The sequence below is a fragment of the Manacus candei genome, unplaced genomic scaffold, assembly GCF_025592945.1.
Source record: "Manacus candei isolate 608988 ecotype Guabito, Panama unplaced genomic scaffold, ASM2559294v1 h1tg000084l, whole genome shotgun sequence".
Taxonomy (NCBI): Eukaryota; Metazoa; Chordata; class Aves; order Passeriformes; family Pipridae; genus Manacus; species Manacus candei.
The window spans coordinates 2530946-2555908 of NW_026138132.1; the positions used below are offsets into that span (position 1 = coordinate 2530946).

A 24963-nucleotide genomic window follows, 5' to 3' on the forward strand; every position below is an offset into this window, starting at 1 on the left:
TGGGATTTTTCCCTTGGAAGGGCGATGGTGGCAGCTTGGAGAGCCCATCAGGGTGGCACTGCCTGGCAGGTGGGTTTGCAGCAGTGGGTTCTTCACATGCCAGAGATCTCTTGGACTTGGCAGGAAGCCTCACCTGTCTTAATTCTTCATAAATCTGGCCTTGGTGGCATTTCCCAGGGAGAACAATTTGTTCCTGGTTGGCTGGAGCCAGGATTTGGCTGCTGGTGGTGAAATAAATAAATTACTTTATCAGCAACTGAGGAACAGGATTCTGTTGGCCACCAGAACTCCAGCTCTCACTGGTTTGCACAGAACAGGGAACAACTCCAGAGCTCATTTATCTGCCTGTCAGACCTGATTCAAGTCAAATAAGTCAATTAAGAAGAAAGCTTGTGGCAAAGAATAATAATCAGCTTGGTAGGTACACATCCACCTTTTAAAACAAAGCCCTGCAAGCAAGAATGAGGGAGATGCCACCCTGGAATTGAGTTCCCTGGTTCATTTGTGCTCTTGAAGCCCCCTTTGCTGCTCCCAAACTGAATCAAAATCCCCCTCTTGTGCCCTGTGCTGCTCAGGATCCTGGGCTTGGACCTGGTGGTGCGAGATGACAACGGGAACATCTTGGACCCGGATGAGACCAGCACCATCTCCCTCTTCAGGGCCCACGAAACTGCCTCCAAAAGGATTGATGAGAGGATCCAGGAGGAGAAGGTGCATCTCCTGTCACTGCTCTGTCCTCTCCAAGTCCCTGGTGTTTGTACATTCGTGCTCCTTTGGCAGCACACAACTGAATTCCTCTGGGTTTGTTTTTCATGGAAATGTTCCCGTCCCTTGCAGTCCCTGCAGCAGAGTTTGGACCTCAGGGGGCAGCCAATCTTCAACTCCACCCACACCTACAGCCTGTATGTGAACTTCAAGAACTTTGTCTGCAACATTGGGGAAGATGCCGAGCTGTTAATGAGCCTCTACGACCCTGATCTCTCCAAATTCATCAGGTAGGGGCTGTTTTTAAGAGGTCATTTAGTCATCCTGGTGGTCCTTTTAAAGAAGCCAGTAGAGGTTAGAAAAGAAAATCCAGCAGAGAAGTTTTTTCCAGTTCTGTGGTTGCTGCCCCAGTGTGGGGGGAAAATTAATTCTGATTAATTGGGAATTAATTTCAGCTGAGATGGGAAGTCAAGGTTCTGACTCCCCTCCTTAAAGCTGAGCATTTCTGAGATACATCACCCAAAACCCCAGATTGTCTTTTTGTATTCTCAACTTTCCCAAGACTGGATGCATTTGATTATTTGTTTCCCAATAAATCATGTCCATACCTGATGTTTTCTGTCCAGGCAGTGCAGGGTCACATCAAATAACTGGGAATTATATATTGGTAGGGAGGATGTAAAGAACTTTATCAGGGAAGCAAGTCTGTGTCAGGAACACTCTGTCTCCAGCACTAAGTTATCAGGTGTGGAAATGCAGTTGGAATTACACGGGGAGTGCTCACAATGTGCCTTCACCCTCCTCTGAAATGAGTCACCCCAGAGTCATTTTGGGATAAAAGATGTAGCAGAATTCTTCAAATATTCCTGAAAGATCAAAATCGACCTCAGAGTCCTCTTGGGATGAAAGATTTGGGCAGAATTCTTCAGATATTCCCAAAAGATCAAAACTCTTTCCAGCTTCTGGCAGGAACTGGGAATGCTGGGTGTCGATTTATTTAGATTCCTTCTTTTATTTCCTTCATTTGCAGTGAGAATTACCTGGTTCGTTGGGGCAGTAACGGGATGCCCAAAGAAATTGAGAAGCTAAATAACCTCCAGGCAGTCTTCACTGTGAGTTCAGAGCATCAGGGAATGAATCATGGAATGGTTTGGGTTGGAAGGGATCAAAAAGATCACCCAGTGATGGGCAGGGACACCTCCCACTGTCCCAGATTGTTCCAACCTGGCTTTGGGCACTTCCAGGGATCCAGGGGCAGCCACATCTTTTCTGGGCAACCTGTGCCAGGGTGTCTCCACCTTCCCAGGGAGGAATTTTATCCCACTATCCCACCTGTCCCTGCCCCCTGGCAGTGGGAAGCCATTCCCTGTGTCCTGGCACCATAAATGTCTCTCTGCACCTTCCTTGCAGGCTCCCTTGAGGTCCCACAAGGACCTTCAGGGCTCCCTTGGGGTCCCACAAGGACCTTCAGGGCTCCCTTGGGGTCCCACAAGGACCTTCGGGGCTCCCTTGGGGTCCCACAAGGACCTTCGGGGCTCCCTTGAGGTCCTGGAGGTCACAATTTTCACGTTTTCAGTCTCCCAGAGTGTCCTGCTCTCTCTGCCTTCCCTCCTATCCATGAAGCAGATTTTGATATCCTTTTCTCTCACCTCACTTCCAGGACTTGAGCAGCTCTGACCTGATCAGACCCAAGATCAGCCTGGTGTGTCAGATCGTCAGGGTGGGGCACATGGAGCTCAAGGATGGCAAGAAGCACACCTGTGGGCTCAGGAGGCCCTTTGGGGTGGCAGGTAGGGCAGGGGCAGCCCCTGGAGAGTCTGCCATGGCCCAGGGACTGGGACAGCGGGCTGGGAACTGGGAATTGTGGGCTGGGGGTGTCCCAAAGCCTGGCACCCACCTGGGTCAGCATCTCTGCTGCTGCCCAGCCATAAATAGTCCCCTCTGAGACCTCGAATGAAGGTTGTCCAGGAGGATGAAATGCTGTCACTGCTCACTTTTGTCACCTCTCAGGGCAGCAGCTTTATCAGGGCTTTATCCAGGAGGGATTTTCTCCTCGGGGCTCAAGGGATAAAGCTGGAGGTTTTACAGAATGAGACACCCAATTCCTCTTTGATTCCTGTGATCTCCTGGGAAAGGACTTGAAATTTGTGGTGGAAAACAAAATGAATGAGCAATAACAGCCTTTGATTATAAATGTGATTTCTCTACTGTGAAAGCCCTGAGCCCCACCTGGTTTTTACCACATATTCACACTCACAGGCTGACTTGCCCATCAGTGAAAAGGTGCTTTTTGAAAAGTTCAGATGAGGGTGGTGCTGTCTGGTGAGAATCCCAGAGTGGTTGGGACTGGAAGGGACCTTAAAGCCCCCCCAGTTTCCCCCAGGGACACTTTCCACCAGGCCAGGTTGCTCAGAGCCCTTGTCACGGGTGCCACTGTCCCCAAACGAGCTGTTTTTTCCATCATGAGGGGCAGAGCTCTCTGGGTGTCCTTTAGCAGTAAATGCTGTTTCCATCATGAAGGGCAGAGCTCTCTGGGTGTCCTTTAGCAGGAAATGCTGTTTCCATCATGAAGGGCAGAGCTCCCTGGGTGTCCTTTAGCAGTAAGTGCTGCTCTGGTGTCGTTGCAGTGATGGACATAACTGACATCATCCATGGCAAGGTGGATGACGAGGAGAAGCAGCATTTTATCCCCTTCCAGCAGTAAGTACTGGCTCCAGAGGTCACAGCTCTGGCTTATTTAAAGCCATTGTCCTCTGCAGGAGGACAGATCTGTCTGGGAGGCTGGCACTGCCCCAAGGGCTCTGCAGATAGATCAGGAGCCAGCTCTTGGAAGGGGAAGGTTTCTGTCAGTCCCCTGGAGCCTTTGTTCTGCTCTCTGTGTGTCCATGACAGGCTGAATTGCTGGGGAGTTCTGGCAATCAGCTGGAATTTCTCCCTGGGAGAGAGAAAAGGAGGACACGGTGCTAAATAACGTTGGGAGACCTGGGGGAGGTGGTTTCCAAACTCTTTGAGGGGTGAGAAGCAAGAGTTTCAGAAACACCTGAGCACAAGGACACATCCTGTCCCTGCTGGGTGGGACCTCTGCCTCTTCCCTCTCCAGATTTCCCTGGAAGGGTCAGAGGGCAGGAGGGAAGGGATTTTTCCCAGGAAGCCCAGTGAGTTCTGCATTCCTGCAGTGCTGGTCAGCCTTGTGTGCTCTGCCTGCTCTGGGTACTCACTTTTTTGGCACATTCCAGGCACTGAAATGGAGCTTGTTTGGGTAGACCCAGCCATGTTGTTACAGTCCTAAATATAGCAGTGCAAGTGCTGCAGCCAGATGTTATTACAAGGTATTTTCAGGGGAGACTTTGTTCCCTACCCTTTCAGGGCCTGGAAGGATGGCTTTTCCTTTGCAGAATAATGTCACTCTGCTGCTTTATGGTTGGTTTTTGTTTGTTTGTTTGTTTGGGAGGTTCTGGGGCTTTTGTTTGGTTTGGGGGTTTTTTTGTTTGTTTGGTTTTGTTATTTTTCTTTGCTTGTTTTTGTTATTTTTCTTTGTTTGCTTGGAGGTTTTTTTGTTTGGGTCCTTTGTTTGTGTTTTGTTTTGTTTGTTGGGGGGTTGGTTTGTTTTGGGGTTTTTGTTTGGTTGGTTTGGGGTTTTTCCCCCATTTTCCTTCTGCTCTAATGAGGCTGAGTTTGAATGCACAGCTGGACACCTCAAGCTGTGAAGACATGATTTTGTGTGTCACTGTTGCTGGTGTGGGTACAGGAGTGAAGTCAGGTTCAAGATCCAAAGCTCAATAGATGTGTCTGTGACTAGGGAGAGGTTCACCACTTGTGATCTCACAGCAGTCATTAATTCTGTTAAATTAACACTAATTAATCTACGTGGCCTCTAGGGACCAGCTCTCAGGTACAACTGAAATCAGGCCTCAGCTCAGTGTTACTCATCCTAAGCCTGATGTCCTTCCTAGTTTGAGAGTTTAAATGTTCTTCCCATGGCTCTGTGCAGGTGAAAAAGTAAAAGGGAACCCTTTTTAAAGGGAATCCTTTAAAAAAAAAAAAACATTTCCTTGGAAAACAGCCAGCTGTTGGCCAGCCCCCTTCTTGCCCAGGTTGATGTTGGTGTGTGCTCTCTGATTTAGGATTGCCATGGAGACCTACATCAGGCAGAGGCAGCTGATCATGTCCCCCCTGATCACATCCCACGTGATTGGGGAGAACGAGCCCCTCACCTCGGTCTTCAACAAAGTCATCGCTGCCAAGGAGGTGAATCACAAAGGCCAAGGTACAGCCCCAGCCTGGGGAAGGGTTCCCCTGCTTGCTGAGGAGATAAAAGCCTTGTGGAAGTCCAGAGATCAGGGACTGGGGGAGTTTGATCCCTTCCCTGAGCCAAGCCTGTGTTCCCTGTGGTGGTTGTCACCCAGCACACGTGGATCTAACCCAGGAGCTCTTCTCACCTGGCTGAGAGGAGCTTCTCCAGCTGATGCTTTCCATGCTAATAATGCAATATTTCCAACCTAAAGCTGTTTATAGGGACATAAAATCCTGTCAGGTGAACGTTGCTGCGTGTCCTGAATGGCTTTGGGTTTAAAGTGAATTATTCAGGATCCTTCTGCCCTTCCCTGTGTGTGTGGCCTTTGCTCAAACACACTCAGGGTTCACCCCAGAAAGTTTGTGTTTTACTTCAGAGCATCTTCTTGCCCAGTAAAGTCTCCCTCAGCCTTAGGGAGATGCAGAACTGGGCAAGAAAGAACCAGCTCGGGATATTTAAGGAATTGATGCAGGAAGGTCACAGGAGGAAAAAGGTTTTTATAAACATGGGCTTAAAATTCATGGGCTTAAAATTCATGGGTTTGTACCTTTTTTTTTTTTTTTGGCAGTAAACAAGTGTTATCATCCTTTTCTCAGGTCTTTGGGTCTCCCTGAAGCTGCTCCCTGGGGATCTGGCTCAGGTTCAAAAGGATTTCTCCCACCTTGTAGACAGATCAACTGCTGTGGCTCGGAAAATGGGATTCCCTGAGATCATCCTTCCTGGTAGGTCCCCTGTGCCTCTACAGAGGGAAAGAGCCAGTTAAAATTCTGGAGTTTCTGCTATAAAAAGATATATTTTGAAGCTGTCTGAAAACTTTCTATTTTTCTTCACATTTCTGGACGATTTTAAATTGGTTTTGTCAAAAGAATTGAAAGCATGAGTTTCCTTTCTGATTGAAAAATGATAGTTTTTTGGATTAAAATGTCTTTTTAGTCAGAGACAGTTTTGTTGGGTGTAGGTTTGACCCTGTATAATCCATTCTAAGTGGATTTAGCCCTGTAAAAAATACATAAGGACAAGAGGTTTATGAAAAGGAAAACGGTTCATTTTATAAGGATTTTGTGTAATTTGAGATGGAGGTGAAATGCTGGGATGTTGGGTGTCATTAAAAGCCCCTTCCAATATTCTGTGATTCTGGGAATTACCCAAAGGCTGAGGAGAAGATGAGGGTGACGTGGTCCCCAGGGGTGTGAAATGTCCACCTGTGTGAGGAAAACCCTCAAGAAACCCTTCTGGATTTCAGGGGACGTTCGGAACGACATCTACGTCACCCTGATCCAAGGGGAGTTCGACAAGGGGAAGAAGAAAACCCCCAAGAACGTGGAAGTCACCATGTCTGTGCACGACGAGGATGGAAACCTGCAGGAGGTACCAGGGCCTCCGAGAGCTGCATGACCCCAAATCCTCCCTGCTCTCATTCCAGACCTCACCTTCTCCTCCTCCCCCCCTTCCCTGTGTGTTTTTGCCCAAAGAAAGCCATCCATCCTGGGGCTGGTTACGAAGGGGTCTCCGAGTACAAGTCGGTGGTTTATTACCAGGTCAAGCAGCCCTGCTGGTACGAGACCGTGAAGGTACGAGGGGCTCAGTCCCTGCCCTGCTTCCTTGGTGTGGAATCACAAAAACACAGGGTCAGCCAGGTTGGAAAAGACCTCTGAGATCATCGAGTCCAACCCGTGACCCAACCCCACCTTGTCCCCCCCACCATGGCACTGATGCCACATCCAGGCTCTGCTCAAACCCCTCCAGGGACGGGGACTCCCCCCCCTCCCTGGGCAGCCCATTCCAAGGGCTGATCCCTCTCTCTGGGAAGAACTTCTTCCCCATGGCCAACCTAAACCTGCCCTGGGGCAGCTCAAGGCTGTGCCCTCATGTCCTGGGAGAAAAGTCTGAGCCCCCCTGGTTTCCCCTCCTGGCAGGGAGTTGCAGAGAGTGAGAAGGTCTCCCCTGAGCCTCCTCCTGTCCAGGCTGAGCCCCCCCAGCTCCCTCAGCCTCTCCTCACAGCACTTGTGCTCCACACCCTTCCCCAGCCTCGCTGCCCTTCTCTGCCCCTGCTCCAGCCCCTCAACATCCTTCCCAACCTGAGGGCCCCGAGCTGGGCACAGCACTCCAGGGGTGGCCTCCCCAGTGCCCAGGGCAGGGGCACAATCCCTGCCCTGCTCCTGCTGCCACACTTTTCCTGAGCCAGGCCAGGCTCCATTGGCCTCTTGCCCCCCTGGACCCCCCTGGCTCCTGTCCAGCTGCTGTCAGTCAGTCCCCCCAGGGCCCTTTCTGTCCCCCCACTCTGGCCCAGCCCGTGGGGCTCAGGGGGTTGTTGTGGCCCAAGGGCAGGACCCGGCCCTTGGCCTTGGGGAACCTCAGCCCGTTGGATCCTTCCCATGGATCCAGCCTGGCCAGGTCCCTCTGCAGAGCCCTCCTGCCCTCCAGCAGATCCACACTCCCCCCCAGCTTGGTGCCATCAGCAGATTTGCCCATGGAACACTTGATCCCCTCATCCAGCTCATCAATAAAGAGATCGAACGGGACTGATTAAACCCAGAACTGGTTTAAAATCAGAAGGTGCCTCAATCCCCAAATGTCCTGCAGAACATCAGGAGGTGGGGAAGGGTGCTGCATGTCCCTGCTGTTCCCTGTGCAGGTGGCCATTGCCATAGAAGAGGTCAGTCGGTGCCATCTGAGGTTCACTTTCCGTCACCGCTCGTCCCAGGAATGTGAGTACCAGGAAGGGGCTGTGCTCTTCCCACCCTCCTGGGGATTTCCTGAGCATCCCCCAGAAGTGTGGCTCTTTTTGCTGCTCATTCCTCATTTCTACTTAATTCCAGCATTGTGGATTTTTTTGCAAGCCAGAAGCAAAATAACTCAGATTTTTTCACCGTGCGGGTTTGGTGCTGGTGCTGTTCTAAAACTGAAATTAGAGAAGGAGCAGCATGATGGCCCCCTTAAAAGGCAGTTATCAGTGCTTATTATTGCTCTGGCTTCTCAGTGTATGGTGTTGGTTTTAATTTATATCAAGGCCTTGACAAAATTCAGTGCAGGGCTTGGTGGGCTTCTAATGGTCTTCCTGTAGGAGGATTTCTAATTAGATAAATGATAAACTAATGAGAAAGTGAGAGCCGGAAGTTTCATCAGGCAATTTCAGAGCCCTGAAACAAGATCAGCAATGTGAGAATAAGCCCTTGAAAGGCTCTCCAAAAAATCCTCTGAAGGCATCTGGGAGATGCAGACACTTCCACATCCATTCCTGACAAACAGAGGTGCAAAATCCCGACCAAAATATCTCTGCAGTTGTGTGTCATGGAATCATTGAGTCATTAAGGTTGGAAAAGACCTCTAAGATGATGGAGTCCATCCATTAATGTGTCCATCCATCAGCAGGATTAAGCACTAAACTGGTGTGGTGGGAGATGCTGCAGAGAGGATGTCTGTGTAGCTGCAGGTACCTGTGAAGTGCCTTGAGATGCTAATAAATAAAAAAGCTGCTGCCTTAGGTAGAGAGCTGCACTGTGGCTTGTATGCCCATAAATAAGGCAGTTCCTAACAAAGACTTCTCCTGGTGTTTGCAGCCAGGGATAGGTCTGAGAGAGCTTTTGGTGTGGGCTTTGTGAAGCTGATGAATGCAGATGGGACGACGCTGCAGGATGGCAAACACAACCTGATTGTTTACAAGGTAACCTGGCCACAGCCTTGCCTTTTGTCTAACTGATCAAAACACTCTCTTGGCTGGTTTTCCCAGCTACAAAATGTGTGGGTGGGGAGGGGAGACCCTCCTAAACTCTGTGGTTTGGATTTCTGAAAATATCTTAGTCCTTCAGCTGCATGGGCAACTTATTCCCTGAAGTGAGAAGCCCAAACAATTCCAGAGGTTAAGAAGTGTTTCAAATCCATTGTGTCCATCACTGTGTTGAAGTTTGACTGCAGCTGAGAAGTGCAGGAGGTCAGATGAGTGTGCTCAGTGTGAGATAACCCTTCTCTCTGCTGCTCTCGACCCACAGGGCGACAACAAGAAAATGGAAGATGCCAAAAGCTATTTGAGTCTTCCTTGCACCAAAACGGAGATGGAGGAGAGGGAGGCTCCTTCAGGGAAGAACCTGCACCACCTGGCCAACTTCACCCCCACGAAAGACAGCACAAAGGACAGCTTCCAGATTGCCACTGTGATCTGCTCCACCAAACTCACCCAGAATGGTACGTCCTGCGCTGGGGGTTGGAAGTAAAAAGGGCATTTTCTTCACCCAGATGTTTTGGCAGTGCAGGATGGGTGGGCACAGTGCTTGAGCTTTAATTTTGCTGTTTGGCTCATCAATGGCAGCCCTGTGCCAGCATTATTGGCATCATGTTGCCAGTACAAGCTACAGAGGTGTTTGTGCAGCCACATCCTGTGAATGTTGTATCCAAGCTGCCCCTGTTAAATCCTTATGCAGAAACAGCACCTCCCAGTGACAGTGTGTGTGTTCTCTCAGAGTTATGAATGTTTCAGGGTAATTATCTTCTCTGCTATTAAGAGAGCAGCAGTTAGAACTGAGCTCTGCAGGATGCTGTTGGACATTAACTCTGCTTTTCGTGCTGCCAGAGGGGTCAGAATGAAGGGATGTACAGATGGGATCGAGTGCAGCGTGTGCTGGGAGATGATGGGAGACTTCCAGTAGCTCTGGAAGGCTCTTGGGTTGATAAAATCCCTGGCTTGAGATGCCTCCTCTGAGTGAGTGAGAAACCTGCAGAATTGCCTCCAAGTGCCTCGTGTTGTCAGGACTGCACCAAAGTTTCCATTTATAGCAAAACCTCCCTTCCTCGCCAGGACAGAGGAACCACCTCCAGGTAACATTCTGTGCATCAGGGTGACTTTTCCCCGTACACTGCTGCTAAAAATAACCTCTAGGCTCGTTCTGCAGCCCTTAAGTCAGCTGGGGGGGGGTTGGAATTGCTAATTGCTGCCGTTGTTGTGCCCTTGCCAGTTGACCTGCTGGGTTTGTTGAACTGGCGCTCCAACTCCCAGAACATCGCCCACAACCTCAGGAAGCTCATGGAGGTGGAAGGAGGGGAGATTGTGAAGGTATTCCTGGGGTTTTGGGTCTCCTTTGGTGTTACCCAAGCTCAGGTGTGCGTGCCTGGGGTTGGCCTTGAAGGGTTGGGGCCGTGCTGTGCCCAAAAAAAGGGGCTGGGAGGGCAATTCCAGGGGAATCATGGAATGGTTTGGGTTGGAAGGGACCTTAAAATCATCTCAGTCCACCCCCTACCATGGGCAGGAACCCCTTCCACCAGCCCAGGTAGCTCCAACCTGGCCTTGGACATCAGGGAGATATTGGGGACTTTATTTTCCCTGTATACTTAGGGAATATTTTTTGATTAATTTTGAAATGATGAAAAGTTATGAAATATATTCCCCTGCATCCTTATGAAATACACATTCATGTATCCTTATGGAAAACACATTCAAAGCCTAACTTAATTTACTATTATATTTTTTTCCCCCTCTAGTTTTTGCCAGCCACCCTTTTACCATTATTTTTACTGTTTTACTACTATTCACTATTATTTTTTTACTATCATATTTTTTCCCCTCTAGTTTTTGCCAGACACCCTTTTACCATTTTTTTTACTGTTTTACTACTATTCACTATTATTTCTTTACTATTACATTTTTTTTCCCCTCTAGTTTTTGCCTGACACCCTCGATGCACTTTTCAACATCATGATGGAGATGTCAGAAAATGAAACCTATGACTTCCTTGTGTTTGATGCCCTGGTGAGTGAGTCTTTTGGGCATTTAGAGTATTTGTTTTCAGCCACATTTTCAGCCTCTTTGTGGTGATTCCTTTAGATGAGCAGCTGGTATTTTGCTCTATTAATAAATTACATTTAAACTCTTCTTAAGGCGTTTTCAGAGCTAGGACTGAAGTGCACATTCAGCTTTTTAGTGACCACAGTGAAAACAGTAATAAATAAATAAATACACCCAGTGTTTAGTGACTGTTAGAACATCAATAACACTCTCTGTGGCATTAATGCTGTTAAGAAAACAAATAAAACCTGTAATCCAGCAAGAGAAATGACATGCAAGTGGAGACTGAGTTATGTTGGAGTTCCAGGCTGTGCAGCTCTGTACACGTGTTTCCTTTTGAATTTTTTTGGCAGGTATTTATTATTTCTTTGATTGGAGACATCAAGTTCCAGCATTTCAACGCTGTCCTTGAGACTTACATTTACAAGCACTTCAGTGCAACCCTGGCATATGTGTGAGTATTGGTGCACCCAGGCTGATGGCTTGTGATGGGATTACTTTTTAATTCTGGTAATGGTGGTATTTATTAGGTAATTTTTGATGATGGCAACGTGATAAAAGCAGCAGAGCCCAGGGAGTCCCATCCCATTCTTCTCCACTTTCACAGGAGAGAAAGACAACTTGTAATTCCTCTTTATAGCCTCTAAAAATTTCTGTTGGGAGATTTTATTTTGTTTTTTTCTGTAAGGGAAGGACACTCCTGTCGTGGATCTTGACTTCCCAACTCCTTGATCCAGCACCTCTCAACCCAAAGGTCATCACCCTCATGGGAAGAGGGAACTAAAAAGTTATAACTGAGGCCAATAATCTCTTCTTTTGCTGATTTTTTTCCTGATCCATGTGAATTCCTGGTGCTGAGTGCTCAGCATCTCTTGCTGGCTGTCACCCTGAAGATAATTCCATGAGGAAGCACAATTTGAAGTCCCCATCTCCTGGATTTCTTTCTCCTTCCCCTCACTGCTTCCATGTGATTTCCTTCCCTTCTTCCCTGTAACCTGTGGAAGAATCATCATTATTTCCCTCACAATAAACAGACTTTTTAGTCTGATTAAGTGGCACACTCTGGCTTAGCTCTGTTGTTGTTCCCTTGCCTTCTTTTCCAGCTTGGCTTGGCGTGACACCTGCACGATGCCAAGTGAACTGCAATATTCCAGAGCATCCTTTGTGTGTTCCACGTGCCAGAATTTGGAAAAAAGGGGGGAATTGGATGCTGCCAGGGTGGCAAATAGAGCAGCAAGAGCTTGGCTGTCGCTCTCACACTGCTTTGGGTGCTGGGAGTTGATTAACGAAGAGGATTTTGCCTGAATATTCCCAGCCCTGGCACTGGGGGAGGATCCTGATCTTCTGATGGGGCAGAGACCTGATAAAAAAATCCACATCATGTGTTTGTGCCACTTGTCTGCAGCTCAGAACTGCTTCAGGAGAGTTTTGTGCTGCACACTCAAGACTGAGAACCCACGGAGGAGGTGTCAGTCACCTCCAGCAGGAACGGGTTTTCCAGCTCATTTTAGGGAAGAAGAAAAGGAGATCAGGAGGGTGGAATTTGCAGCCAGATTTGTAGGCTTTGTGAGAATTCATGAAGTGGTTGTGAAAACCTGGCATCCCGTGAAGCCAAGGGTTTCAGGAGGAAATGGGCTGAGAGGAGGAACCTCTGTTACTGTTTATTGGCCTGGAGTTCCCCTCTGGAATAAGGAAGCTGGGCTTGGGCAGGAACTGAGCTGTGTCTCTATTAGTTCTCCTTTGTGCTTTCTTTCCAAAGGAAGCTCACCAAAGTGCTCAACTGCTACGTGGGGAATGCTGAGGACTCCAGCAAGACAGAGCTGCTCTTTGCTGCCCTGAAAGCCCTCAAGTACCTGTTCAGGTTCATCGTCCAGTCCCGGGTGTTGTACCTGAGGTGAGACCACGGCCACTGCCAGCCCTGGGGCTCCTCTTGGAGCTCTTCCAGTCACCCCAGATTCCTCCCCATATCTTCTATCCCTTATTCATTAAGAGGACCTTCCTGCCCTTTGCCTGGAACAAATAAATTAAGCAAAAATTGGAGTCGCCCATTTAAAGAGGAAGAATCCTTTTAGTCACCCCTAGCAGCATGGGAGAGCTGAAATGGAGCCCAGTATTTGTTTTAAAAAGGAAAACATGGAATGACTTCCTCATTTTAAGACCCAAACACACACAACAAACACTTGTGAGGTGAGGTGAGGGTGGCACCTCCTCCAGCTGGGGGGTGGTGAATGGCAGGGGTTGTACTGGAGCCTCAAAACATCTTGGCAGAGATTTACAGTGAATCCTGTAGGGTGGAATCCTTTACCCATGTTCATTCTGGCTTTTTCTTTGTTTAATACCTTTACTGTTGGAACCCAAGCAGAATTTGCAGCTTAAAAAGTGCAGGTTTTCCCTCATAACAGATTCCAGCAGAAAATCACTGCAAAGCCCCAACACTGATGGTCCCCTCATGTGCCTGTGGAAGGAGATTGCACTGAGATGTTGTTGCCCAGGATAAAATCCCATTTCAGCTGCCCTGGCCCTGTTATCCTGGGTTTATGTGTCTGTTCTTTGCAGTGTTTATGGGAAGAGTGAAGATGGGAATGAATTCAATGATGCCATTCGCAAACTCTTCCTGTCCTTCAACATCCTCATGGACCGGCCTCTGGAGGAGGCTGTGAAGATCAAGGTGAGCCAGATTTGCAGGGAGAAGTAATAATATCTTTTATTAGATCAGCTCATACAGCTGGGAGGGAGCTGGGCCAGGAAAAGGAACAGGCTTTGGGGAATGTAAAACCCCTTCAAGGCAAGTCACCCCTCTGAGTGTCTGTTTTAATGAGCTGTGTGTGTGGCAGGAAAGGGGTATTTAAAGCCAAAAGTTCATCAAATAAAAAGAGCAGCATCCCTTCAGCATCTCCTGAGGTAAGAGCTACCACCTGCCCCAGGGGGGAAGGCACTTCAACCAAGCCTGAGGCTGAGGGAGGTACAAATGTACAACTACTGCAGAAATCCCTCGAGGGTGGTGGAGGTACAAATGTACAACTGCTGCAGAAATCCGTGTAATGCTGGGAATTAAAGCAGTGAAAAAAACCCAGATGGTCTCTAAAGGTGTCTTAGATCTTGTACCTGCTGGTTTTTCTGGTGTCAGCAGGATGATGAACCTTGTGCTGGTGCTCTGAGGAGGAGCAGAGCAGTGAGGCTGCTGAGTTGCTGAAGGCAGTGAGGCCTGGAGATTCCTTGCTTTGTTTCCATTCTTCCATGCTTTTTATTTGAAGGAAAGGGTGACTCTGAACTTTTAATTAGCTCTGGGGTGATTTAAAGCCTGACTGTGATTTTCAGACAGCCAGAGTAGCTGCTGGCAGCAGCTCCAGAACATCCCAGAGACCTGGAGTCAGAGTTATCTGGATGCTACATTTATGAAAGCCTTCCTGCTGCCTGGATAACTTATTCCTGGGGATGTGGATGTGCTAAACTGTGCAGAACAGAGCCAATTTACCTGCCCAGTGCTTTTTATGTCAGGCAATAAGGTGCCTAACCCCTGGAACTGCAGGATGTCTGCAAAAAAGGAAAGAACTTGGCCATGAATCCTTCCTCCCTCACCTTGCCAGCTCTGCACTGCACGTGTGGGGTTGTTGGAGGCTCTTTGAAAGCATAAATTTCATCTTAAGCCATTTCCCTGCAGTTGTCCCCATATTTGCTCTTGACAAAGACTGGATGTGCCCCCTGTGTTTCATGTCCTTGGGTTTTTTCTTGCAGGGGGCAGCTCTGAAGTATTTGCCAAGCATCATAAACGATGTCAAACTGGTGTTCGACCCCGTTGAGCTCAGGTAACTGTGTTAAGTTTGTCCTCTAAACCCAGCTCAGCTGGGTGGGAAGAATTTTGGACACTTTGCTTAAAAACAGCCACTCCAGTTCTGAGATGGTGGTGCAGATGCTGGGCAGGGATTTGAGGAAGTGCTTGCAGGGTTTTAAAGGATGTGGTTAAAAGGGTTCTGTGCATCTCAGCTGCTTGTTCTGGAGGTGTCCAAGGCCAGGTTGGACAGGGTTTGGAGCAAGCTGGGCTAGTGGAAGGTGTCCCTGCCCATGGCAGGGGTGGAACAAGGAGAGCTTTAAGGTCCCTTCCAACCCAAAGCATCCTGGGGTTCTGTGCTTCTATAGTCACCTTGAGTTTTACTGAAAACCAACCCTGGAGGACTGTGCAGGTTTTCCACCAATTCTTAGTGGTTGTTCCTGAGGTGAATTGAAATCCGTGGCAAAGGCAAAGCCTTGGTTAGGGAAACAAAGCTGGATTTATCCAGGGAATCCACAACCCTGTGGATTCCTGTTCTTTGGTGTTCACAGCTTTGCCCAGAACTGCCCATCCCTTGTGCTGACACAAATAATTTGCTCAGAAGCAGCAGACAGACAGCAAATGTCTACGGAATTGAATTTAATGGAATCTTGGAGTGAAATGAGTCATCACTCTTGATGAAAGGGGCATCTGGAAGGATGTGCTTTTGCTGTTGTACATGGCTCAACTTTCAGCAGTGGGGCTGCTGGGTCTTTGCAAAATTCTGCTTTCATTTTGAGTGAAAAGCAAGTGTGATTCTCTTCTGCTGGCACTGGAGGGCAGAGAGTATTGTCTGTGTGTAAATTTTTTGTGATGTGCCTAGTCTGCCTTGGAATAAAAGCCTAATTTTAGGAGTTTTAAGCCTGCAGTTTCTGAATACTGCCCAGTTTTTCTTCAAGGGCTGTACTGAGTTTCTTAAAAATAAGTCAGGGCTCTGCAGTAATTTGCCTGGAGACAACATGTCCACACTTAGACAAACCTGCTTGACTTCTTCCCTCTGAGGGTGGGAAGACCCTGGCACAGATTGCCTGGAGAAACTGTGGCTGCCCCATCCCTGGAAGTGTCCAAGGCCAGGTTGGAGCAACCTGGGCTAGTGGGAGGTGTCCCTGCCCATGGCAGGGGCTGGAATGAGATGATCTTATTTAAGGTCCCTTCCCTTCCAAAGCATTCCATGATTCTGTGGCTTGCCCAAGTGCAGGGTGGGATGGCATTGGGTGGAAGCACTGACCATCTTTTCCCTCTGTGGTTTGCACACCAGTGTCCTCTTCAGCAAGTTTATCCAGAGTATTCCTGACAACCAGCTCGTCCGCCAGAAGCTGAACTGCCTGACCAAGATCGTGGAGAGTGATCTCTTCAGACAGGCTGGTGAGTGGATTCTCCGTGGGGCCACACAGCCTTCAAACCAGAAATGCCTTGCAAGGTCCCATGTCAGCCACCAGTGCTAATCTGCCCTTAAACCCATCTTTGGAAATATCCCTTCCCCTGGAAGAACTGAAATGGTTTTTGGCTGTTGGGTCTTTATCCAGTTCCCAGCGCTGTGGGATCCTGGTGTAGAAAGAGGCAGAAGTTGAGTTTGCTGTTTGGTGCAATATATATTATATATATAATTTAGAAATAAGAGGACATGGTTAGATGGGATATTAGGGAGAAATTCTTCCCTGTGAGGCCCTGGCACAGGTTGCCCAGAGAAGCTGTGGCTGCCCCATCCCTGGAAGTGCCCAAGGCCAGGTTGGACAGGGCTTGGAGCAACCTGGGCTAGTGGAAAGTGTCCCTGCCCATGGCAGGAGGTGGAACTGGATGATCATTAAGTCCATTCCATGACTAATTACAGGTTATTTGTGACTCTCTCATCTGTTGGTTATAACCCAAGTGGCTTTAAGTATGTTTTGGTGTCCAAGGTGAATTTGGGAGCGGAGAACTCCTGTGTGGTGCCCGTGTACCCTGAATGCTGAGGATCCTCCCGAGGCCAACATGACATGGTGCTGTCTCTGTCTCATTTTTCAGAGTGCAGAGATGCCCTTCTGCCCCTGCTGATCGACCAGCTGAGTGGGCAGCTGGATGACAATTCCCACAAGCCTGACCACGAGGCCAGTTCCCAGCTGCTCAGCAGCGTTCTGGAAGTGCTGGACAGGAAAGATGTGGTGAGCATCAACTCCCAGGGGTGCCACTTCTACTTTGGAGAGGTTATGGTAAAAAAAAATTGTCTCAACTTATGGTTTAAAGCATTAGGAAGTTGTGATGTTTACAGAAATTCTGTTGCACTGCTGGGGAGTTCTTTGTAGAACTGTGGGGTTTTTTTGCTGTGTCTGAAAAGGAGCCAGGAAAGGTTGAGTTAGTCATTATCACACAGTACTAAAAGCCATTACTTCCCTTTCTAGGGACCAAAATGTTATCCCAGCTACTCTGGTGGCTCGTTGAATAACTTGGAGCAAGTCATGGAAGTGTTTGGTTTCTGTGAAATGGGCACACGGCTCAGTCTGGGGAACACAGTTACTGCCCACAGTGGTCCTGGACATTGATTCTGAGTTGCTGGGAAAACACTGCTTTGAACTGAAGAGCTGTTCAGGGAAAACAAAGCCCAGTCAGAGCAGCAGGATGAGCTAATGAAGCTGGGCCAGATCAATGAACTGAGCTCCTCACCAAGTGAACACCTCCAGCATTTGAATCGATCGCTAGAGTGCTTAAATCTCCTTTTTTTTGTTTCCTCTAATGGCAATTAACCACTGTCAGGGCAGTCCCCCAGCCCAGGGAGCTCTCTCTGGGGCAGTGTCCGTTAAGAGTGGTCTCTCACTTTGCCTTTTTCCCCTCCCCAGGGCCCCACAGCTCTGCACATCCAGCTGATCATGGAGCGCCTGCTGAGGAGGATCAACCGCACGGTGATCGGGATGAGCCGCCAGTCCCCCCACATCGTGAGAGCCTTTCACTTCCTCACTTCTACCACTTTTTCCCAGTGGAATTTATTCCCCTGGGAGGTTTCACTGTGTAGCAGTGGTTTATGGAATCACCTTTCCCTTTCCTGCAGGGCTCCTGTGCCACTCACCCGTGGCTTTGGGTGGTTTGCCGAGGCCGGGGGTTGGGATCCGAGGTGTCCTGCTCCAGCTGCACCTTGAACTGATTCCCTGGGGGGTGATTTCCAGTCCCTTTGGGCCCTCGTGCACAGAGAAGTTGGTTTCAGGGCAGTTTCTAACTGCAGGCACGAGCAGTCTGCTGAAAAAATGCTCTTTTTATCGCCTTGGCTGAATAGGATTAAATGCTGAGGGGTGACACATCCCTAAGGGGCATTTCTGACTGCTGGAGTACCTTACAAGGTGCAAGCACTTGGAATATTTTGATTTGCCCTGTATTTCATGCCCAGAAAGATGGCAAAAATCAAGAGCTGGGATAGTGTCTTATTTTTGATAACTCTGAAGTCGTGTTAATCTGTCCCCCGTGGGACTTGCAGTGGCCAGGCTAAACCTGAAAATCAGAGGATGGGGCTGGAAAAGACCCTGAAAATCAGAGAATCAGGTTAGAAAAGACCCTGAAGATGTAATGAAGTGATCTGTATGTATGTGTGTATATATATATATATATACACACAAACATATATATGTATATAGATATACACATATATATGTATACACACACACACATATAGGTATATAGATATACATATATATATGTATATATACACATATATATGTATATAGATATACACATATATATGTATACACACACACACATATAGGTATATAGATATACATATATATATGTATATATACACATATATATGTATATAGATATACACATATATATGTATACACACACACACATATAGGTATATAGATATACATATATATATGTATATATACACATATATATGTATATAGATATACACATATATATGTATACACACACACACATATAGGTATATAGATATACATATATATATGTATATATACACATATATATGTATATAGATATACACATATATATGTATACACACACACATATAGGTATATAGATATACATATATATATGTATATATACACATATATATGTATATAGATATACACATATATATGTATACACACACACACACATATATATATTTAAAAAAATGCATGTTGGGAAGATGTGTTTCTCTTGCAAAATGTGATCCCTGAGGAGAAAGAAAGCAACACCCAGACTTCATGGTTGGATTTTAGGAAGTCTTGGCTGGTTCAGAGGAGTGAAGAGAGTCCCAGGCTGATGTCAGGGCTCAGATGATGCAGGACTGTGCTCAGTGACATCGATGAGGTCACGCTCAGGACTGACAGGACAATAACCAGTGTTTTGTTTTTGCCATTGCAGGGGATTTTCGTGGCCTGCATGACAGCCATCCTGAGGCAGATGGATGATTTCCACTACAGCCATTACATCAAGACTTTCAAAACCAGGCAGGACATTATTGTAAGTCAGCCTGGCTGGGGGGAATGAGCTCAGTGCACAGCTCTGCTTTGGGAAGGTCACTCCAAATTCCTGGGTTGGGTTTGGGCTGCACATAAATCCATAAGGACAGATTAAGAGCCCTGCCACGGGAAACCTGCAGGCCAGGTTAAAAACTTCATTAATTGATAGGAGAACATTTTTATGGGTTTTTTTTGCAAATGTTTTATTTTTCTCTTATGCAGACTTGCTGTGGCAGTTTGAGCCACATTAGAAATCCAAAATCCAATTTCCAGGCTTCCCCACCCCTTCCCACAATTTATCCCAACACCAAAGAGAGAACTTTACAAGCTGGTCTCCAGGAAAGGCTATCACACTTGCCTAACCTTTCCAAGTATATTTTAAGATTGCAATGATGATATCTATTAAAAAAAGCTACAAGCTCTAGTGCATCTTAATGTGTGTTAATTTTTTATGAGCTTGATAAGTATTTCAGTTCAAATGCCTGGCACTTGAAACGTAAGAGGGGATAAACACAATGTACTAAAATCCCTCTGGCACTAAAAATGTTATTATCTCTGGATTTATTGAAGTTAATAGGAGTTTTGACTGAGTTACAAGTGAGTAAAGGTTGTAGTGGGGTTGGATCAAGGGTTGGACTTGATGATTTCAGAGGTCCTTTCCAACCTGGCTGATTTTATGATTCTGTGATTAAACCACATCCATCAGCAGGGAGTCCTGGGCTCCTGATGCCACAGCCCCTGGGCATTTATTCTGGGGTGTTGTTGTCTCAGAGCAGCATTTGTGGCATTGAGTAAAAACATGCTTAATGACTTATTTAAGTCAGGAGGCAGAAAAGGGAATGAAGATGGAAAGGAAAAGCGTTTTCCCCTCTCTGCCTCTCACTGTCTCTCCTTGTGCTCCTTTTCTCTTTACCTAATTCTTCCCCCTCCTCTCAAGTTTAATTAAATCCTTTAATCCTGCTTTAATGGGCAGCACTGCAAATAGTTCCCCAAATGGTAACAGTTTTGTACAATTCACATCCCCAAAGACTTTCAGTATGACATCAGGTGAAACATTAGCTTTTGACTTTCAATATGACACCAGGTGAAAGATGAGCTTTTTATTTTTTTGAGGCCCTTAAAATGAACAGCTGTGCCCAGAGTTTTCTCCAAACTCCCCAAAATGGTCAAAACTAATATTAAAGCAAGTCCCTGGTGCACGAGACAGCAATTCTGTGGCTTTTTTTGCCCCCTTTATTCCTTGTTTTTGCTTGATTGTTGAAATACCAGCCTGGAGTTGTGTTCTGCCTGTGTCAAAACCCTCCAAAAAGGTTTGTAATTCATTTTGGACGCTTTTCTCCCCCGTGCAGTAGGAATTTTGTTTTCCATCTCTGGAGCAACACAGCCACCTACAGGTCACACTCCCTCCGTGTGGGCTCAGAGCTGCTTTTGCTCTCACCCAAATTATTTGTTGGGGAGGGAGAAAGAAACCAGAATCAGCAAATGAGGAGGAATTCTGCTGCTGTTTGAGCCAGGAAATGAGGGAGAGGTCATGTGGAACCCAATCTCCAAGAGGAGAGGGGTGTTGGGAAGGTAAATCTGAGGGATTTTGGGGGAAAAGGGGAGTTCAGGGCAGAGTTGAAACAAATCTGATGTCGAGTGGCCCTCAATTCAGAATTTCTCCCTGAAAATTCGAGTTGAGGGAGGAGGAGGAGAACATCATAAATGAAGTTCAGGGGGAGGTTAAACTGGTGCTCACAAAGCTCCCCTCGTGGGTTCAGTGGGTCTTGTTCTAGCAGAGCTTTCTGCATCTCCTGACTCAAATAGGAGAATATTCCTTCTGTGTTTCTCTGTGGCCACAGAAAGCTTCTGTATGAGGCCATATCAGGAGGGTGAATTGCTATTAATGTAATTATTAGAACTACCTGCTCATCGTTTAGAATTCCAGAATAGACTCACAGAATGGTTTGGGTTGGAAGGGACCTTAAAAACCATCTTGTTCCAACCTCCTGCCATGGGGCAGGGCTGGATTTAAACAGAAACTGATGGAAAATAACAATTTCTTATCTAATTTTTACACATCCTTAAATCTAATGAGCAAACCCACCTTTTTGCTGGTGTAGTAGCTGTTCATACCAACAGCACGTTTTGTTTCACTGCAGTAATTGGCTTTATTTTTGCTGTTTGTTGGGGGGTTTTGTTGGCTCTGGTGGTTGCAGCCCTGCTTTGCATCGTGGCTTGGTTGGTTTAACACTGTTAGGAGTTAATTCATCTCCTCAAGGTGCCCCTGTGTCGAGCCCAAACCTTTCCATCAAGCCCTGATTTAATAATGCCTGAAGGATTTTTCCTGAGGCAGCACCCAAAGCCCATTTCTCTCCCTCCATCACTTGCCAGTTTTTTCCAGCAAACTGTTCAGCTCCACAGAGGGTTTTTTTTTTTTTGCTGGGGATGATTTCAGGGAGGTGGTTTTTCCTGTGACCTTCTTTGTGTCCCTCTCATTTTTAATGCTGATGTGGTGTCGTTGTGGAGACTAAAATTGATTTCAGTGCTTTTATATCTGTAGAGACCACAATGTAGAGATCAATATTGTTGATATTCCCTTCTTTAGCTCATCTCTCTTCTTTTGCCTTTTCCTTTTTTTTCCTCATTGCACAATTCAACCTTGCCTTGCCCAAGTCTTAAGTCTTGTTTGGAGCAGTTTGGAGAACATAAAAAGTGTCTTCTGTGCAATAATGCTCTAAATTATGTGTCTGACATCATGTTCACTCCCTGTCTTTAGGTGTCCTTCTTAAACTGGACCAGAAAAGACTTAACTAATGGAATTAAATAATAAATACATTATAATTTAGGTGTAATTTAGGTCTAATTTAGATAAAATAGAGGATCCTGCATAGAGCTGTTACACTGTCATCATTCAGGGCTTTGGAAACAAGTCCCTGAATATTGGTTTTGCTTTTTAATCCAGTTTGTGCACCAGGACTCCCTCCAACACAGCTTAATTCAAACCAGTAAAGACAGATTTAATTAAACAGCTCAACATGTCCTGTGGAATTATTTCTCCTGCTCTAATTGAGTGGATGGGATGTCAGAAGTAATTTAGTTATTGGAACACACCCACCCAATGAGAGCTCCCTCCTGGGAGCAGCAGGGTATTGATTGTTAATCAATGCAGTCGTTAATCAATGCACTTGCAAAGGTTTGCACTTCCCTGGGTTTTGATGTGGAGCCTGATGGGTTTTATTTTTGCAACAGGACTTCCTGATGGAAACATTCATCATGTTCAAGGACCTGATTGGAAAAAACGTGTATGCAGCTGACTGGATGGTCATGAACATGATGCAGAGCAGGTAGATATTTCTGTTTGAAGTCTTACTTTGGAGCCTTTGTGGTTCTGACAGGAGAGTGACTCACACAGGCAGGTTGATTTTCTGTGACCATTTCTGGGTGGTTTAAATTGGATTTCAGTGAATTGTGTTTCCTGGGCATTTCTGTTGGTGGCACTGGGAATCCTTTTTGGTTCCAGCTTGGGGGGGAATCCCATGGCAAACCTAAAGCCAGAGCTGGACAGTGTTTAACCACTCTGTCAATCAACAAACTGCCCCTAATATCCAACCTGAACCTCCCCTGGTGTGACTTGAGGCCACTAAACCAAGGAATAACTTTCCCTGAACGTTTCTCCACTGGGAAAGAGGTGGAAGGGATTCTAGAGGAATAAACCCAGAACTGCAATGTCATTTCTTTGATTTCCAGAGCCAGCTTTTATGGATGCTTTTATCTTTTCAGGGTTTTCCTCAGGGCAGTGAACCAGTTCACCTCTGTCCTCAACCAGGCCTTCCTGGATCAAAAAAGTTTTGAACTCCAGGTAATCATCCCCGTTGTTCCTGGATTTTCTTGCAGCCCCCAGACCTGAAAGGCAGGAAGGACAAATAAATCCCACTGTCAACAGATCCACAGTGTTGATTTTCTTATTCACCAGCAGCACTGGGGGCTGTGCAGCTCTGTGGTGCTGGTTGTTGCTTTTCCTTTGTCTCCTCCTGTTTTATTTGAGCCCTGTTTCTCTTCCCCAGCTCTGGAATAACTATTTCCACTTGGCAGTGGCCTTCCTGACTCACGAGTCCCTCCAGCTGGAGACCTTCTCCCAGGCCAAACGCAGCAAAATCATCAAGAAGTGAGTTTGCATTTCAAACCTGCCCGAGCTTTTTGCTTCATTTGTTCTTGTCCAGACGTCCCCCTGAACCCTCAGGAGGAGAGGAGGTGCCAGGGAAGTGTTTAATTAATGAGGGATGATAAAGGGGTGACCAGGAGGGGTGATTGGGGGTGTCTGAGTCGGGGCAGACACATCCTGAGCTGTTGGAGTTGAACTCTTTGCAGTGTAAGGTCTGTGACAGGGGCTTGTCACAGCTCCCAAAATTCCCTCATGCAATTCCTCAGCCTCTGTGGAAGGCAGGGGAGAGGAATCCTAAAACCCCTCCAGCTTTTCAGTCCCCCAGCTTTGGTTTTTTTCACGTCAGAGCCTCTCATCCCCCAAAAGTAGGAATAAATACCCCAATTTCTACTGACTGAGCAGCTTCCACTTCTTCATTTAGTTGGAATCAAGTCCCTAAATACCTCTTGAGGTTCTTGACACAGACTTTTATGAAAGCATCTGTAGTTTGCCACCTTTTTCCTGCTTTAAGAAGCCTGAGCATTAAATCTTGATGCATTCTCTCCATGTCAGCAGTGAAAGTTTTAGGGAAAAACACCAAACCCCCCAAAATTCGGGGTGGAATTCATTGCATGAAGCAGCAGAGCTGCAGCTTTGTTGTGCCCTCAGAACTCTGCAGTCTCCTGTCCCAGTGACACATGGCCATCTGTGGGTTTGCCATGGAATTCTTCAGGTAATTCCAATTCTCAGGCCTTTGTCACCTTTGCCTTTTAATCCTTTTTCCAGGTATGGGGACATGAGGAAAGAAATTGGCTTCAAAATCAGGGATATGTGGTACAACCTGGGTGAGTTCCAGCCAAAGAATGATCTTTATTTGAGCTCTCAGATCCCTTTATTTCTTTAGAGAAGCTGCACGTGTTCAATGTGGGGAAATGCACACAAAAATCCCTTTTCCTTTTGCTGGGAAGAACTTGCAAAAGCTGATTTTATTTTCTCACATCAGCTGCTGGGATGATGTTTTAGATTCCCTATAAAATGTTCTGCCATATAAAGGAAAAGTTGAATTTTTCAGACCCTTTGTGATTTGCAGTTCAGCTCAGTTATTTTCTCTACCCTTGCTGAACTGTGGAGCTGGGGGGGTGTTAATTCTGCTTTAAGTAGCCATTAACCACATAAAATACACATTCTGAGCACAATATTTGTGCTTCGTGGTCTTTATAATGTGCTTAAACATTCAGATATCCAAATCCTGCCCTGGGATGTCCAAATCCTGCCCTGGGATGTCCAAATCCTGCCCTGGGATGTCCAAATTCTGCCCTGGGATGTCCAAATCCTGCCCTGGGATGTCCAAATCCTGCCCTGGGATGTCCAAATCCTGCCCTGGGATGTCCAAATCCTGCCCTGGGATGTCCAAATCCTGCCCTGGGATGTCCAAATCCTGCCCTGGGATGTCCAAATCCTGCCCTGGGATGTCCAAATCCTGCCCTGGGATGTCCAAATCCTGCCCTGGGATGTCCAAATCCTGCCCTGGGATGTCCAAATCCTGCCCTGGGATGTGTCTGACTTTGGTTTTCTTGCAGGTCCCCACAAGATAAAATTCATTCCAGCCATGGTGGGGCCAATCCTGGAGGTCACTCTGGTGCCAGAGCCTGAGCTCAGGAAAGCAACAATTCCCATCTTCTTTGACATGATGCAGTGTGAGTTCAACTTCAGTGGGAACAGGAACTTCCACATGGTAAGGGAACACCATAAATGTACAATATCTGTACGTGTGCAAGGCAAGAAAATATAATATATGCAATATAATACAGTCTAGGTGCAATATAA

At 46.8% G+C, this 24963-nt stretch overlaps 1 protein-coding gene across 7 annotated transcripts in view; it reads left to right on the forward strand.

The window, feature by feature from the left end:
• The window catches only part of DOCK5 (dedicator of cytokinesis 5), an 82609-nt gene that overhangs the window by 27211 nt on the left and 30435 nt on the right, over positions 1–24963 (forward strand). For all 7 annotated transcript variants that reach the window (XM_051811785.1, XM_051811786.1, XM_051811787.1 and 4 more), the window contains exons 7-33: positions 576–711; positions 838–995; positions 1736–1817; positions 2366–2495; positions 3333–3405; positions 4830–4972; positions 5596–5721; positions 6243–6367; positions 6472–6570; positions 7635–7707; positions 8560–8663; positions 8989–9181; positions 9949–10046; positions 10650–10739; positions 11129–11229; positions 12535–12669; positions 13332–13443; positions 14511–14581; positions 15842–15948; positions 16588–16724; positions 17397–17492; positions 18916–19014; positions 22245–22339; positions 22776–22854; positions 23060–23160; positions 23923–23981; positions 24717–24871. In XM_051811785.1, the coding sequence (XP_051667745.1) occupies positions 576–711; positions 838–995; positions 1736–1817; positions 2366–2495; positions 3333–3405; positions 4830–4972; positions 5596–5721; positions 6243–6367; positions 6472–6570; positions 7635–7707; positions 8560–8663; positions 8989–9181; positions 9949–10046; positions 10650–10739; positions 11129–11229; positions 12535–12669; positions 13332–13443; positions 14511–14581; positions 15842–15948; positions 16588–16724; positions 17397–17492; positions 18916–19014; positions 22245–22339; positions 22776–22854; positions 23060–23160; positions 23923–23981; positions 24717–24871 (2977 nt within the window). The remainder of the gene's footprint in view (positions 1–575; positions 712–837; positions 996–1735; positions 1818–2365; positions 2496–3332; positions 3406–4829; positions 4973–5595; positions 5722–6242; positions 6368–6471; positions 6571–7634; positions 7708–8559; positions 8664–8988; positions 9182–9948; positions 10047–10649; positions 10740–11128; positions 11230–12534; positions 12670–13331; positions 13444–14510; positions 14582–15841; positions 15949–16587; positions 16725–17396; positions 17493–18915; positions 19015–22244; positions 22340–22775; positions 22855–23059; positions 23161–23922; positions 23982–24716; positions 24872–24963) is intronic.